General features: G+C 48.5%; 1 protein-coding gene across 1 annotated transcript in view; it reads right to left on the bottom strand.

Moving 5' to 3' along the window:
• The window catches only part of ABLIM3 (actin binding LIM protein family member 3), a 770,500-nt gene extending 755,540 nt beyond the window's left edge, over positions 1–14,960 (bottom strand). Inside the window, exon 1 of the mRNA XM_069651389.1 lies at positions 14,099–14,960. Within this exon, the coding sequence (XP_069507490.1) occupies positions 14,099–14,111 (13 nt within the window). The 5' untranslated portion in view covers positions 14,112–14,960. The remainder of the gene's footprint in view (positions 1–14,098) is intronic.
• Between the last annotated feature and the right edge of the window lie 2,804 nt (positions 14,961–17,764).

The raw sequence follows: 17,764 nt of genomic DNA, 5'->3' as shown, positions 1-17,764 counted from the left end.
ACTCCCTTCGGATACCTCAACTCCGGCAATGAATTCAACATTTTCCTGCATAAGGCCATGCCCGACCTGGGTGCGAGGGGTAACCTGGCTTATGTAGATGATGTCCTCATCAAAAGTTCATCTGTGGAGGAACACATAGCGGAGATCTGTTATGTTCTGACCCAGTTGAGGGCCGCCGGAGCAAAACTTTCCTTTCAGAAAGCACAGTGGTGTAGAACCCGTGTTAATTTCTTGGGGCATGAGATTACTCCTCAGGGTATCTGTCCCCAGGAAAAGAAAGTGGAAGCACTTCAGAAACTGAAAGACCCCACAACTCTGCGGGAACTAAGGAGCCTCCTTGGACTGACTAATTACAGCAGAAAGTTCATTGAGGGCTACGCAGAGATCACCAGACCCCTGATTCATCTCCTGAAGGGGGGGGTCAAGTGGGAATGGGGTCCAGAACAAGCCGAGGCAGTAAGACAACTCAAAAGAAGCCTCTCACAAGCGCCTTGCCTAGCTTACCCTGTCAGAAACAAGGAGTTCTTCCTGGAGACGGGGTTCTCTAATACGTGCTTGACGGCGGTATTATACCAAAAGCATGACAAGGTCAATAAAGTAATCTCCTATGCGAGCAAAACTTTATCCTCTGTGGAGGAAAAATTCAACGATTGTGAGAAGCCACTCCTGGCAACGGTGTGGGCATTGAAGAATTACCGCCCGTTTATCCAGGGGGAACACATCATAGTGGAGACTCCACACCAGCCTCTGCAATATCTCCAAAGTGATAGAATCCGGGCCGGAAATGTGAGTAATTCCCGAATTACTTCCTGGGTTCTGTCAATGCAAGGCTTTCCTGTGGAGGTCAGATATGGCCAAAACAAGAAGAGTCCCCTCGCGCAAGGTCTGGCTGACTTGCATGATTGTGCCAGAGAACACTGTCTCGAGGACGAAAGTCTAAAAATCAAGGACAACACAGAGGCATACCTTAATTCCCTGCACAAAGTATTTGAAGAGGACAAGTGTGAGGGAATGCCCACTGTCTATGTGGATGGATGCTCTTACCATGTTGACAACAACGGGGAGAAAGAACTGGTGGCCGGCGTAGGGAATGCATGGGTGAATGAGTCCCCAGAAACCTCCGCTGGATACAAAATTGGTCCCCGAAGTAGTCAGGTGGCAGAATTGATGGCTGTGCATCAGGCCATCCTCACTGCTGTCCAGCATCAACTCCACGAACTGGTCATAATCACAGATTCGGATTATGTACGGAACGGGTTCGTGGAACACCTGGTTAATTGGAAAACCAGAGGCATGTTATGTGCTAACAACAAACCCTTGAAACATGGGAAGTTGATCCAAAACATTGATGATCTGGTCACATCGAATGGGATGACCATCTACTGGAAAAAGATCAAGGTTCGTTCCAAAGTAGAGGGACCAGACAAAACTGGAAATGACTTAGCTGATCAGCTGGGCAAAACCGGGGCCATCCAAGGGGATCTAATTGAGATTGAGTCCCTGTTGGGGGAAATCCAGGTCACTGCTATCACTAGGTCCCAGACAAATGCTCACAATGATCTTTCAACTGCCCAATGGAGTAAGGAGACCCCTGATGCTCATTTGATTACAGCTCAGAAGGGGGATCCAATTATTGGTAAGTTTTACCAACACCTTGAGGACCCTGAGAACTTTCCCCTGACGGATACCGATTACATTGGGAAAGAGGACCTAAGGGTGTTGATGAAATGTCCAAAAATGTTCCGAATCCAAGACGGTTTGCTGGTAAGGAAATCCAAAGCTGGCCACGATCAGTGGGTGGTTCCTACCTCATTCCGAAGCCTGATGTTAAGTCATGCCCATGATGCGGCCACCGCCGGTCATAGGGGGTTTCACACAACACTGGAAATCTTAAGAGAGGTTGCATACTGGCCACACATGGGGCAGGACCTTGACCAATACTTGAAGGGGTATCTTGTGTGTGCACAATTTCAGCCATCATCCCTCACGCACCGTGCACCCCTCCGAAAGAGGGGGATGACACTGCCATGGTCAGATTTGCAAATCGACTTTGTAGGCCCTGTGATTCGCTCATCTAGAGGAAACAAGTACATGTTGACCGTTACATGCTTGTTTACCAAGTGGGTGGAATGTCTCCCAGCCCCAAATTGCAAGGCAGAAACAGCAGCTGCCCTGATGATTAACCACTTCTTTTCCCGTTTTGGTCTACCTCAAAGGATTGAGTCAGACAGGGGTAGCCACTTCACCAGTGAAGTAATGACAAAGATGTGGGAGATACTGGGGGTCAAGAGAAAGCTACACATTGCTTACAGGCCAGCTTCTTCTGGGGCAGTAGAGAGATATAACCAAACCATTGTGAGCATATTAAAGAAGTTTGTGGCAGATTCTGGGCCAAGTTGGGATATCCGATTACCTCTGGTCCTAATGGCCATCAGATCTACCCCTTCATCTGCAACCAAAATGTCACCATTCGAGTTGATGACTGGACGCAAGATGGTGCTTCCGCAGCATTTGCTCTACAGGACCCAAGAGCAGACACTAATAAATGCCTCCACAACTCATGAGTATGTGGAGAATTTAAGGAAACACCTTCAACATGCTTTTGCCTATGCTCAGCGGAATCTAGAAAGATCAGCTGAGAGTATGAAGACCCACTATGACCTGAAAACTTCCAGGAAGGAATATCAGGTGGGAGACCAGGTCTATTTATACAACTTCCAAAGAAACCAGGCAAAACAGCGATAATTCTTGCCTACATGGAAGGGACCCATTGAGATTATAGACAAGATCTCCCCTGTGGCCTACAAGATCCGCATCCCCACAGGTGGTTTGGCAGAGGGGGAAGACAAGTGGGTCCACATAAACCAGTTGAAGTGTTGCCATCCCAGGCACACTTTGCAGCAATTGGAGGAGTCCTCTGCAATCCCAGAGGGTACCGCTCCAGAGTAATTCAATTCCAACCCTAAAAGATCCTACATATAGCGTATCAAATTCTGTGTTTCTCAAGTTTATGTGTTCCTGTCTCTTAATTTAAAAAAATGTGCATGTTCATATCTGTTGAGTTCTAAAATATATATGCCACCACACTATATCAATGGTGGGGGAGAAATGTCCGTGAATAGGTATTGCCGCTCTTCCTTTGTCATCCTAGGAGAAAGAAAACCTGGAGACTGGCCAAGGAGGACGATCCGGAGACTGGGAGGACGATCCGAGGGGCCCGGGGTACCGCCCAATCTTCCCATCAGGACCGGCGAGGAGAACCGATCGATCCGACCGGATGGAGAAAAAGATGCTGAACTGTGCCATCTACCGGAAGAAGATGAGGAGAACATCCCAGATCTTGCGAGTTCCATCAGTGAAACAGAATGGCCATCGCAAGAGGGGGGCTTGTGGGATGTTTTTACCCATGCATCCGAGCCCTACCAAAAAAAACTGTGCATTACTGGCATTGAAAACATCATGATGTCCAGAGCTTCCCAGAAAATGCACAGGGAAATGCATGAAAAATAGGCTGCCACCCATTTTTGCCGATGTTATGGGCACAGAAGGGCACTGCCTAAAACCACCATGGGCTACCCACACAGTAGCCTGAAACCATAGGGAATGGCAATGCTGATTGCCAAAAGCAACCTAGAACTGTGGGGAATTCATTTTCTTAAATCCCAAAAATGGTTGCATTACCAGTACTCACCACTATCAGAAAGCCAGCGTTTTAAAACAACACCAGACATTTGTGTAAAACTGAATAAATGAACCCAAAGCAGGCCAAAGAAAGACTTACTAAGAGGTGGATACAATGTAAAGTTATATTCTGAAGTGACTTAAAGGTTTATAACAAGACTGGCTGAGCTCTGCAGGTCTACAGCGGCTTAAACTGAAACTGGATTTAAGATTACCAAAAATCGAAATGTGTAAATAAACTGAGGGACAGACTTGTGACTGCCACATAGTTTGTCACTGTTAAAATGTCATAGTTTTGAACTTAGAATCAGCATTCCAGCTGCATGTGTAAAAATTGTTAGTTTTATTTGAATGCAGAAAACTGGGTAACTAAAAGTGACAGTAGCTGGGGCCTGGCTTAAGGAACTGGATTCTGCCCGACAACTTCCCCCCAATTGGAGTGAAACTGGATCCACAGCAGTTCTCAGGCCTGGCTGCATTCTGAGGGGAGGTTACCCCTCTCTGATTGAATTACCAAGGGACTGCTAGAGACTAAACAAAAGACCCAGGCAGAGGGTTTATTGGGGGGACGCCATAAATGGCTTCCTCTTGAACAATGGGCCTTCCAGGACTCAGGCAAATGGTTTATTGGGGGGACTGTAAAACAGCTTCCTCTTGGCAGAAGCTGGGAGGGGCAGGGTCTCTGAGCTTGGCAGAAACTGGATAAACTGGTTTCTCCGCCATGTGACCTGGAAAGACACACCCCTGTTGGCCAGAATATGATTTTAAGAAAGATGTATAACTCACAGTGCGGACTTGTCAAAATTATTTAAATGATACCATAATTCTTGTGAATTTTCTGTGCACGTTTTAAGACGCGTTGGGAATTTGGGAATTTGTGTGATGTTCTGGGGCAAAACCCCGCTATTTATGGATACTACAGACTCTGTGTTTAAGCTAGAGACATGGGAATTTACTGGAGTATGTAAGGACAGGCCGTGTATATGTGTATAATTTTTAATGAAGAACCAAGGTTGCATAACCCACTAAAATCAAAAATAAGTTGCCATTTTTGAATGCAAGCCCTCAGGAAGAGCAGAGTTTGAACAGAGTATACCTCATGTGATAGGTAATATGTACATGCAATGACAAACCACTATGTATTTGAGAAATGTGTATTTTGATCAAATATAGATTTGTGGGCAAACTGACCAGGGGAGGATCCTCTGACCCATAAAACCTACAGCATCACTCTGACTCACAGTTCCTTCCCCAATCATGGGAGAGGGGAGAATTGGGCCAATGACAAGTAGAAAGGGGCAGGCTTAGCTAGGCCCAGGCACACACCCACTTTCAAAACACACAAAAAGAGACTGCTGGGACAGGTAGAGACATTCAATTCCATTTGCTGCGGAGCATGCTGACCGATGACTTCACATCCAGAGATCCTACACTTAGACTTCCAAGCTAAACAGAGACTACAGAACTTTGAACCAAGAAGGCCCACTGCAAGCAAAAGTATTTGTCAGCAGGCCCAAAAAAATCATTTGCAGACTATTCACAGCCGGACCCAGGTGTTGATTCTGGCCTGAAACCCTGTGCCAGAAAGATCCAGAAGCAGTGCTGTACCCAGAGAAAGCAGATCAGTATCCAGAACCAGATGCCAGAGATCCAGAGTGACCCAGACCGTTGTTATCAGAACCAGAGAGCTGATCCAGATCACTGTGAAGTGCCGAGACCAGAACCGGAGTCCAGTCCAAAACCTGACCAGATCCGTGGCGAGGCCTAATTCAAAAATATATTGTGAGTACCTAGCAGAACTGTGCAGAACCAATCTCTTAGTTAAAATAATCTAATCCAAACTATTTTAATCTAACCAGAACTGCCTCCTAACTGTCACCTGTCATTTTCTAGCTGCAACCTGTAACCTGTCGCTTTGAACTTTTAAAATTTCAAATCCGAAAAACTACCTTTATTTAATCGTCCGTATCTCTGGAACCGTTTGTGCTAGGAACGTGGTTTAACTTTCCTCTGAAAGCTTAGAATCTCAGCTTTTCAACAAGCTCCTTATACTTTTGCCGTAATCGTGATTCACGCATTCGCGAATTTTGCCGCGATTCGCGATTTGGTTAAAAATCCAGCCACGTGTGAAAACAGCAGCTTCCTTGCTTTCCTTTGCCAAAAATTTGTTTAACCTGCTAGTTACTCCTAGATCCTTGCTAAAGTGAGCCTGAACTCATCCCAAGTATATTTCACTCACCCTGAACCTCCTAAAGGGAATTAAAACCATTTTCAGCATATTCCTCACTTCATTGCCAGCACATATAAAAGCATTTTGGGCCTGTGTTTCAAACTTCTGTAGTCTAAGCTTGCTGGTGTGGACTGAATTACATTTGATTGCATTTCTGAGAACTGTGTGCTTTCCTTCCATTTCCTTGCATTGCATAAAGGGGGGGGAGTGGATTGCCAAAGGAAAGTGATTACATTGTTTTGTTGAAATCATATTGAGTATTTTCTGTATTGCATTTTCATTCAACATTGCATCCATCTGAAACTAGATAAAGCATTCTCTACCACCTTATTCTTCTGTTCCTATTCCCAAACGTGCTACCTCATCCTTTATACTACTCCTGGGTAATCAAATTAGTTTATTAGTAGAACATTACCCATTGTTGTTAACTGCTCATGTTCTGAAGTGTGATATTAATTATTAGTTTATTATAAAGTGTGATATATATATATTGTTTACATTCTCAAATAAACCGTTTAAACTTGCAAAACAGACCTACTTCTTGGCTCAGTGGGGTCAGGGGGGTTCCAAGAGAGGGGTGTTATATAGGGGTAGTCATCCAGAACTCATGAACTGGACATAAAGATATATCAATAAGGGTTTCCATTCAGTATCCCAGACTAGGCATTGACTTAGCTGTAGTGCTGGATTGAATCCTCTTACAAATCAGCAACAAGATATGATCCTTTAAAGCTGTGTCTTCTGTGGAGATGGAGCCTCTCTGATGTCTCGGCGGCAGAGTGCCCATTTCAGGCCAGAAGAAAGAAAATAGGCTGAGTGTAAAGCTTCCAACCTGCAAGTGACGGCTGGGGAAAGGAGGACAGCAGATTAGATCACCGAGCACCCTGCTTCCATTGGCGAAGCTGGGGAATCTGCTGGGAAACCTTTGTCGGGGGCGTGCCTCCCGCCAACTCCCCAATTTGAATTTCAACAGTTGGCGGCTGGGCCAATCCGATTGTTGAAATTCAAATTGGGGTCTTTTTTTCACTGTGCCCTCACTCCCTCAGGCAGGGTAGGGGGCAGGGCTTGCCTTTTCACCTAGCTGCGTATGCATTCATATGCATGCAGTAGCAATGGCAAGCTCTGGACCCCGACTGCTGACCATCACCCCTGTGCCGCTGTTCTGTGTGCACCTTTATGGTGTGTTCTTGACCACGTGTAGCACTGAAGAGAGTATAGCCCAGGTAGGGGAGCAGGGGATTATACAGCATTGCAAGAGGGGGGGGGTGTACCACAAAAGAAGTCTTGCTACTTTTAACATCAAATGCAGTGCACGCAATTCCATACGGTCTGATTTGTGCCCCTAAAACGCCCACCCCTGCCCCAGTCTATTTATTTGGTAACATTGGTGGCAAATGGCATTTTAACACAACAAACACAAAAACTCTAGAATCATTACAGGTGCAGGAAACTCATCTATTAGAGCTCTGTCCAGGCGCTCTGGGGCATAATAACACGCAAGCCTAATTTGCATATGGATTGCACCATCAGAAGTGCCTTCACAGAAAGGACATTGCAAGGAGCATCATCAGTCTTTGATACTTGGAGGCACTAAGGAAGTGACTTTAGAATAAGTTGTCATAGGTAAGCCAAGTGGCAAATAACTTTGTGGTGCAAAATACCTGTAATTCACTATTATTATATATGGATCAACGCTACAGTCATTAGGCTTTTTTTAAATAAGAGCATGATAAATTAACATAAGCTATGAAGTGAATCACTTACAGAGCTACAGATAAGACACAGAGAGATTAAATTATTTGCCCAGGATCACACACTTTATTTAAATGGTGAAACCGGGATTTGGAGAATTTAAGCAACTGCGCACATCTTCCCAGGTTTAGTTGATATAGATATTTATGAAGGTTTTACTTTGCATTTCATGTGGTTAAATAATACTTTATTTATAGCATGCCTTGGAAGCAAGCCACATTAAGTCACAATAGGATCATCTAGATTAATGTGAACCTAATCCCCCTTGGGTTCTAAAGCCATAGTCATTATGTCATAAAGCATGCAGCATTATGCACCCTGGTCCCTTCTGATCGCTTCCTCCCATTCATGTTTCAAAAAGGATAAAATTCCCTGCTAATAGTGCCCCTCCCCCTCCTCCTCCCTCACATCAGTGCCTAATGGCTCACATTGAAATACTCGGTTAACACAGAGCAACGTAAGAGCCCCTCTGTGCCTGGAGTCCCTTGGGACGTTGTCCTGGCAGAAGGACACCTCTCCCGTTCAGAAAGAGTAAAATGTTCTGCTGCCAGGACAATGAGCGTGCTGAGCAGGAATTGCTCAGCACCCATTGTCCTGCCAGCGGGGCACCTTTCCTGTTGGGCACTCTAATTGAGGTCCTTATTGGGAGAGGTGTGCCACAGGCAAATATCCCTGTCTTGCCCTCCATGCCCCCCCCAACCCCCACGGTATGCCACTGTAGGGGGGACCAAGGAAGGAACAGGATTTCGGAGAAGGGGCTCAGCCTAGCAACGCCACTGGAGCATGCTTGTGCAGATTGTCATCAGAAGAGCCCAGAGGGGGCTTCCCTCTCATAGCACCTCCCCCCCAAGGCGCCTGTCAGAAACTCAGAGTTTTATGATGAGAAGTAGGAGAGTGGTTCATGGCGGGCCACCCCTTCATCCACTTGACCTGATCCACAAAAGTTATGCAAACGTGGTAACTTGAAATATCTCAATAAAGACACGCGACATATCCATTATTTAAGGTAAGACGCAGCTGACAGCATGGAGAAGAAGCTCCTTGAGTTAGGTACAGCCTTCAACACATCCGCTAATATACAGCAGGGCCCAGGGCCGGCATTAGGGGGCTAATGGCCCATCAGTCCAAGTTAATGGCCCGAGCGAAGTAAGGGCAGATAATGAGGGCCCCAGGCCGTTATACCCTGTTCCAGCCTCTGTAACAGGGGATTGAGGCTATTAGCACCCAGGGTTCCCAAAGCGGTAACCCGGGGTGTTAAAAAATAGATTTTCCTTGGTGCAACGGGAGGTGCTCAGTGTCCCATTGCACGAAGGAAAATCCTTTTCCAGGATGGCCACCAAGGTAAAGAGAAGCAAGGCTCCGTGCAGAGCCCTCTTCCCTTTACATGGTGGCCTGCGGGAGGCAAGCGGAAGGAGTCTGCCACTGAAATAAGGTCAGTAGGGGGGTGACAAAGAAATAAAATAAAGTGATGGAGGGTGGGAGGATGATGGCGGCGGAGGAGCCAGCCATCAGGCGGCACTGAACGAGGGCCTGTACCGGCGGTTCAAGCCTGCACTCCTAGCCGTCTGATTGGCTGGCTCCCCCCACGCCCCCACCAGGGTGCTAATAGCTGTTACGCCTAGCTTTGGCACATTAGATGTATTTTTACCCCAATTCCAATGCTATTTAGTTTCACAAGGCAATGCTAACCATTGGAGGCGTGGCCCATCCAAAAGCTGAGCCCAGCAGTTAAGCCTTTAGCTTAATCATAGTGGGTGTACTGATACGGGCAGGGTAGGCTACTGTCCATTTTCTGCAGCCACGCAAATGAACGTAAATACTCTGCACTCCCAGGTGAAAAATTGACCAGGCTCTTGCCATAGCACACATTTCCGATTGGAGCCCTGGGCTGAGCGTCAGGGCAGAATGCAGCCTCCTAAATCCCAACCAAATGGCCTGCCACCATCCCTGTCTCTGTGTAAAGGCTGTTGATGACTGTCACACATGGCAAGCTGGCATTTCCCCTTGTGTCGGATATGCCACCCAGGCCACGCCTTCTTCCCATGGGCCCCGGAGGTAGAAGACCCAGAGGCATAAGGTGGGAGGTGGGCATGTAGGAAGGGAGCTTTCCCCTTCCCAGTAGGAAATGGGCAACACCAAAAGGGTCATTTCCTTTGGCACCCAGGTGTGCAGGGAGGTGCTCAGGAGGGAAAAGACAAAGGCGACCTAGAATACTGGGCGACGGGGTCTGGCAAAGGTGGCTGGGGCAGTGAACACTCACCTGTTAAACAGGTGGTTTCCCGCTTCTGACACCAAGATCTAAGTCCTCGCCTCCCATCCGGACGGATGGGAGGGCACCGCTCCTTTGTGGGAGCGAGAAGCGCTACCTGCCCTCAGGCCGATTTTGGCCTTTATCTAGGGCAGGCAGGACAGCCCGGTTTCAGACCATCTTCTCTAGTTACACAGTGTAGGGCTCCAGCGAGAACAAGCGCACAGGTACACAAGAAAAACCTCCCACCCACCCCGAAGAGGGGCACGGGAAATAGACACCCTCAAAAAGGACTAACTGGACGTAGGAAGACAAATGGAATGCGGGAAAGCGACAAGACATGAAACGCCTCGAAAGAGGCTAGGGGAAACGGTTCAAAAGGCTTAAAGAAGGCCTCAAAATGCGACGCAGAGATAACACCTCCACAAGAGGCAATGTTACAAGAAAGTTGAAGGAAAAGTACTGAAATAAGTGCCAAAGTTAAAGGATGACACGGCTCTACGCCTGGTCTTGTGTAAGTCGTGAGCTTTGTTTGGCAGGGGCGGCAGGGATCAGCCTCGAGTTGGCCCTATGTTGGAGCAGGGTCCCCGCTCACCAGATCCGTTGTTCCCCACATTTTTTTATAGAGTTATTTTTTTTGTTGGTTGGTTTTTTATGCATAGCTTATTGCCTAATAAAGCTTGCAGACCCATTTTCCACCTTGCCTGTCGTGGGTCTCTTTATTATTGTACATGAGCAGTAAGGAGGGCGGGGCGGACTGGAACAATGTGGGTTATTCCTTTTGAACCTGACACACCTGCACAGCTTCCCTGCACTATCACACTTCCAGGCTTATCTTGCTATAGACCACCCACTGGCACCCATCCAAGACCTCCCTGCGCGTGTGCTGCCAGGTGACTCTTATGTGTACCCTCACCATGAAACAACCCCCATGCCTAGTACCCAGGGAAGCGCGCCCCGCTGCTGCCCCTCTGCCAGGCCTTTTGGCGGAACCCCGCTATCCTCTCTATCCTTCCCGTCTGTGGTGCGCGGTGAGGGCATGTGGGATCAGATGTTCAGAGAATGCCAGGGTGCCTGCCCTCAGATCCCCTCTCAGCGTCTGCCCTGAGATGCACGGAGACGCGCCCTGCTCGCTGCCACACTCTGAATGAACCCAGCGTGGTTCCTGGCGCGTCTAGAACCAGCCGCTTCTCTCAGTGAGTGTCTAAGATGCTCGCAGGGCAGTGCCCTAGCCTAGACAGCACTGCATAAGACATCCAACGATGCAGCGCGACCTTTGCAGTACACCGGTGCCCGGTCAGTGCTATGCCCACACATAAGGTACCCGTAAAACTGAGCGGCCTTAAAAACAAAGAAGCGATAAACGACGTGAAGGCGCAGCCCAGGCAAGGTGGGCGCGAGAGTAAAGCGTGTCATTCCAGCGCCGGGGAGCAGCGAGTTGAGCATCTGACGAAGAGATCTGTGTGTGACCGGCTGCCCGCGGGCTTTGCCCGATTATCCCTCATCTCCATTCCGAGGTCATTAAAGCAATTGCTGAGTTTTCTGCGACATTAAACCGCACGTTATTCTTATGATCCATAAGATCACAACCGAAGCTATGTTATGATCTTCTGGTTCACGTCAGTGGATCTGCCAGCGTCACTGCGCTGATATTCCGGCACCCCTGCTATTAGGCCATCAGCTCACAAGGTTGCCCCCTTGAAAAGACACCTCCTTGGAGCCTGGGAGCCGTGTTGAAGCATTCAAAGACGAGGCCCCTGGCTGGAGCGTACAGGCAGTGCTTTGTAGACCAGCCACGCGTTTGAAATGCATGCGCAGGTCCATGCCTGCATCCTTCCATCAAACTCCTGACCGGGCTGTGCTGGATCTGACGGGCATGTGCAGGCCACGTCCCGCGTGAAGGATACACACAGAGGTTGGTTTTAAGTGTGCATAGTGTCCGGTGACTGAAGCGTACAGCTGGCACGCGTATATGGACCAGGCTCCGACCGTAGTATAGGAATGGGGCTCTGTCGTAAGTACACCGCGCTGCCAGTTAAGGAGAGAGATATGAATCCGATTGGAGTAAGCATCATGCATGGTATGCAGTGACTGAACGCCTGCGGTCGGGAATTCTGTATGGACCGGCCGCTGACTGCAATCTAAGCATAGGGCACTGGAAAATGTGGAGAAGGAGCTGTGGTGAGAGAATACAAACGGGGCTCTGAATACACTTTTCCTGGGATTTTATTTATTTATTTCTTTATAACATTTATGTAATGCCCAGACCGAGGGGTGTCACCGCAATGGTACAGATACCAGTAAGTCAGATGCAGAAAAGATTTTAAGCACATTTGTCAAGCAGCCAAGTTTTTAGCAATTTTGTTAAAGGTTGTGTAGGATTGTTAATGTCTCAGTGCTGGTGGTAAGGAATTCCAGAGGGTGGTGCAGTAACACAGAAGTTGATCAGGGTTGCCATGGCTCTGATCATGGCCAGCTGAAGAAGTGGCACAGCTCGTATGGGCCTATTTCAACATGATGGGTCGGGGCCTCCTTATTACTTAGAGAGGAAAACAGACGCACAGCCAGCAGGTAGCTGAAACACTAAATGCCCACTGAAAAGCTACACATCCTTCTTGGTCAGCAATTGGCTGATATGGAGGAAGCAGCATCAAAGCAACGAGGTGATGACATTTCTAGACCCAGAGGGAAATGAGGGCTGCAGGGTTCTAGCAAAAACAGCTTATAAGGTGAGTGCTGCAAAGAGTACATTTAAAGTCCCAGAAAGAAAATAATATAGAAAGGAACACATTGCTGAGTTATACCACTGCCAACATGGGGTCAGTTGCTGGTGCCCCCTTCACTTCCTCCAGACTGGAGCCCCTTTTATCTGAACTGGTTGAAAGGCCGTGACGCCCTCCCTGGCTCTGATTGAAATACACAGCGACTCAGACTGAAGTACACGTCTCTAGGGCACCAATGGAAGAATGCCAGGGAACCTCGATTGTGGTATAGCGTTGTTGCTCAGTCTAGCGCAGCAGGCAGCTCTCGGATTGGAGGACACTTGACAGTATGCTAATGAGTGTGATTGTGCAGGCAAGTGACTATGGTAGGTGTTAGGAAATCGGGACGCCCTAGCCCAGACCTAGGGGTGACCCGGGGTCAAATTAATAGGACGGGTTCATTATGATAGACTTCGCTGGGGTATGGGGGATCGCCTTGGATGCATACAAGTAGGAAGCGAGGCATATTCTAGATAGAAAAGAAGGGGTGGGCGGAGGAGGGGGGTACGCGGAAGAATGAGGGGTGGAAAGGGAGAATAGGAGCGGGGGGGAGCAGAGCGGGGGACCGCGGAGGGAAGACGAGGGGGGGGATCGGGCGAAGGAAAGATAACAATGATAGGGATTAAAAAGGGGGCATCTACAATGTGAGTGGAAAGACCTCATAAGAACGAGGTGGGATGAAAGGGAGAAAGAGAGAGAGAGAGAGCAGCGAGAGAGCGAGAGAGAGTAGAGAGAGGGAGAGACAGAGCGAGAGTAGAGAGAGAGTAGAGAGAGAGATGAATGGCGAGGGGCGGGGTGAAACAGCTGAATGGCAAAATGTATGTGGACAATGCCGTAAAATGCAGGCAGACATGTGCACGCCGTGGCCACACTGGGTTATGTGCTCAGAGGCCAGGAAATACACGCTAGAATGCACTGGGTGCAGACATAATTTCAGCATAACCACTGTGTCTGTACCAATGCACGCACAATCATTAACTCACAAATACAATGGCACTGACTGATATCATGAACACAAAGCCCACACGCTCAGGCAAAAGGAAACGATGAACGCTCAAACACACTCCCACGATTGAACACCCGCTATCCCAAAGACACAATCTCGCAAATGCACTCGCCCGCCACTCATCCCCTCTCAAACACCCGCAAATACACGACGATGCCTTCCACAAAAAAAAAAAAAACACACCTTCCCAGCCACAGAATCACAGACAAATGCTGACCTGAAAAGAACTTATTAACATATACCTTTCCCAAAAGTACAGGTGACCCTGGATCCGTGTGTAATCGTTTGAACCAAATAAGCAAAACACAACAATAACATCCGACCACAGCTGAGTTGGCATTCAGGTAGATGTGGCAGGCCCCCGCCCCACCCCCGCGCTCACCCAGACCTGCCCAGCCCCCGCAGGGGCCCACACTTACTGCTCGTGCTCATAGTTGCCGCTCCAGAGAAGCCGTCGCATCCACGCCCGGACGCCCGCCTGCCACACGCTCCGCGGATGATGGCACCGCTCCCGCGTCAGGACCGCCCGCTCTCCGTGGCTTTTCCGCGAGCCCACCTCATCCCACGGAGGTGCTCAGAATTGCGCCGCTTCTCTGTTTTTCCAGCTCCAAGTATTAGCGTCGCACCCAAGCAAGCGACTTCTCTTCAAGCTCGCCCTTGAAAGAACCATTCATCCGAAGGGGGGGGGGGGGCGCTTCTCGCCGCTACATCCACAGAACCCCAGTTCTGTAAGGAGCGAGAGGCCAGCGATCAAGGGAAACAGGGAGCAGGAGAACAGATCCAAAGCGGCGAGGATCCGCAGACGAGCAAGCGCCGTGATCTCTGCAATTGCCGTGGGTGTTAAAGGATGCCTGGGGCCGCCAGCACGCACCATCCGCCACCTGCTCCTCTGCTATAACCGAGAGAGCAATGCACTGGAACCATTGGACAGGAACCGGCAGAGCGCTGTGCCTATGGCAGGCCTGGCAACTGACAGGGGGTGTGCACCTGGGGGCGGAGTCTGCTTCCCATTCGGGGTGCGCACCGTAACTGGTGGCGGGGCTGACTGGCGTGTGCTGGCGAGGACGGAGCACGGGTGTTGGCGGGCACCCCTTTGCTTCTCAGCTTCTTACAGCAGTTGCCTCTCTCTCCATTTACACTATCTCACTGAACCTGCCCCCGCCCATGGATGCTGTTCAGTTGTAGGAGGTTAACGCGGAAGAGGAGAACGAAGGAAGGAGCGTGGTGCCAGGCAGGGCGCCATTGGCTGTACAGTGCTGCTGGGCTGAAGGACAGAGGAGCTACTGGTTACTGCCATCTGCTGGAAGACGGCTGGCATGCCAGCCGCTCTAATGGCTCCGTGACCGTGTGTGTCAGGTTCCTTTAATACGATTATTATGAGTCCAGTGGGCGGCCCTCAATAAACTCAGTTACACCCAATCAAAAGCATAAACCAAAAAGTGTGATGCGAGGAATATCACGGGCGCCGCCTTTTTGATTTTTGGAAAAGAGACACATTTCTTTATTTGCGATTTAAAGAAACAAGAGAGCAGATATTCGGTGGGCTGTGCTATGCCGGGACCCCACCAGAATGTTACACAGCCCTCTCACATGCAATCTGTGATGGTAGAACTCCCAAATCACTAGTGGAGAGATAGAACTGTGCTTTGGGCAGGAGGTAGAACTGTGGTTTGGACAGGAGATAGAAATGTGTTTTGGGCACGAGGTAGAACTGTGGTTTGGGCAGAAGGTAGAACTGTGGTTTGGGCAGGAGATATAACTGTGATTTGGGCGGGAGATAGAACTGTGGTTTGGGCAGGAGATAGAACTGTGGTTTGGGCAGGAGATAGAACTGTGGTTTGGTCTGGTTGTGCACAATACCTGCTGTCGGCCCAACACATAGCGGACCAATCTGTCTGCGAGAGCAAGCAGGCAACTCTATAGAGGCTTTTTCCAATAGGTCATTGGCCTCTGGGGCGAAGCAAGTTTTATTTCATGTTTCCAGCCCTCCCCCCAAAGGGCTGTGAGGGTTGAGGCAGAGGCAGTCACAAGTCAAGTGCCCCATCCTGGCCTGTGAGTCTGCACGTGCATGTGCACTAGGATAGTGATGCGTGCACATAGAGTGTTGGAAGCGGCTGCTATGACTGTGTGCTGTTCATGCAGTGCAGTTCAACGCTTTGACGCCCAAGAGTTGTTTCGGGGCGAAACTTGGAGCCTTGGAGGTGCTCAAAGATGCCTGCAGGGATTTTTTTTGTTTTAGTTGGCACTAAGCCCCATGGGATTGAAGGCACTCTGCAAAAGCGAAGGAGTTTAGAAAGCCTTCACGCCTTCTGGGGCCACAGGGCCAGCGAGGGGGGTGAGCAGTGGGCCAAGTGGTGTGGCGTTGCCAGGGTGTGTGGTTCCTATTCTGAACACAGAGGGTCAAGCTTTGGCCTCACTATACATTCTGAAACATCCTAACCTGGCAGGAGTGCTGTATCCAGTCAGCGAGGTGACCGAAATACAGTGGCACGTTTGTGTTGCATTTTTAAATGGCCTGGAATATTTGCGCTTTCGAAGCAAGTTTTGGAGAAAGTGACAGCCGTTGTGTAGTCGGCGGTGAGTGCTGTAGCGTTATATTGAGAGACCACCCTTAACCTTGGAAGTAACCCCCCAATCAAGGAGCCCCACCACAATTTGCATATGTTTTTTTAGTGCTGGCCCTATTGATGACTCATATAGGGCCACATAACTCTCCCCCTGTGCCAATAGCGAGCCAAAGGCCAGGATATAGAAATAATATGTATTTATTTAAATGATAAGATTAATGAATAGCACATTTATTTAACCACACAAGCCACCTTCTTTGTGGCATAAAACAAAGCTTCACACACAATGACTTTCTTTTTCGTAATGCACAGGCTAATATTACTTCACCAAAATATAGCTTGGAAGTAAACGCAGGTTTGATTTTAAAACAAGGCATTTGTCACACATTAAGTGTTAGATACATGAGATCTCACTTTTGTAAAGCACTTCTCCCCCAGCCCCAAAAACCCAAGCATCAATTTCATGCTGCACCAGACCCCCATGTAGCAGAAGGCTTGTGTCTTGGAAGTTGGACAATAAAATGGGGATGATTATTGATTTATTCTTTTTGTTTATCAGATCCCCCTTCACTTAAAGGTCTGTATTGGGGGACGTGGACAGTTATACATTTCGTTTGTGGGGCAAAGGGCACCCCTTTGATAAATACAGTGTTAAAAGAGTGGTGACAATTGCGAATTTCGTTTTAAGATACGTATACAGCACGTTTTTGGGAATGGGTTTCAGTTGGGAATTTTGTTTTAGTGGCAAGTATCTTTTGGTTTAATGACAAGGTTTTGGAATGGAACAAACACCTTTTTGTTTTGAAGGCAAGATTTGAGAATGGTGACAGGTATCAATTTCATTTTGGTGGAAAGGTTACCCCAATTACTTTAAGTGGCTATAACATTATTCCTGCTAAGAGAAATGGGAAAGGTTTCAAATTCTTACAAACTCCCCACCTGTGTACATCTAATTGAGAGTCAATAACATTAATATACAGTTAAGTATGATAAGGGTCATCACCATTTCCCCCCACCCACTAATGGAAGGGAACCCACTTGAGGAGAACATCTCTGGTTCCCTAAGCACCTCAAGACCTTTGTCTTTTCTTCTGTCTTTGCTCCCCCTCTCTCCTGCTGATCTGTTCTCACTTGGCACTGTGCACCTGGCCACCCTCTGTCCTCCGGGCCCAGGTACCTGCTCACCCCTCCACCCTCCTGCACTGCCTCCGGGCCACCCCTTGCACTGGGGTCTGTATCTGTACCCATACAGCCCCCCTTTTTATCTTCCTGCACTCATCATACCTACCTTGTCTGCTGTCTTAAACCTGGCACTTGCAAATTGCTGGCTGCACTACCACCGTTTGTTGCCATTATTATTTATTTATTGTTGTTTATCTGTTTCTCCTCTGCTTCACACTTTCCACTTTTCCCCCTTGCATGCACTTTTCCCCCTCCCACCTCCCATGCACTTGTGCGTTCTCAAAGTCACTGGGCCTAGTAAGATCGCTGTTTTGTTCTCCCTGTTCCCCTCCCTTG

This window comes from Ambystoma mexicanum, chromosome 3p (assembly GCF_040938575.1).
Source record: "Ambystoma mexicanum isolate Mex_15411 chromosome 3p, UKY_AmexF1_1, whole genome shotgun sequence".
NCBI lineage: Eukaryota > Metazoa > Chordata > Amphibia > Caudata > Ambystomatidae > Ambystoma > Ambystoma mexicanum.
The sequence above is the reverse complement of the archived record's forward strand: the minus strand, read 5'-3'. Positions and strand labels throughout refer to the sequence as shown.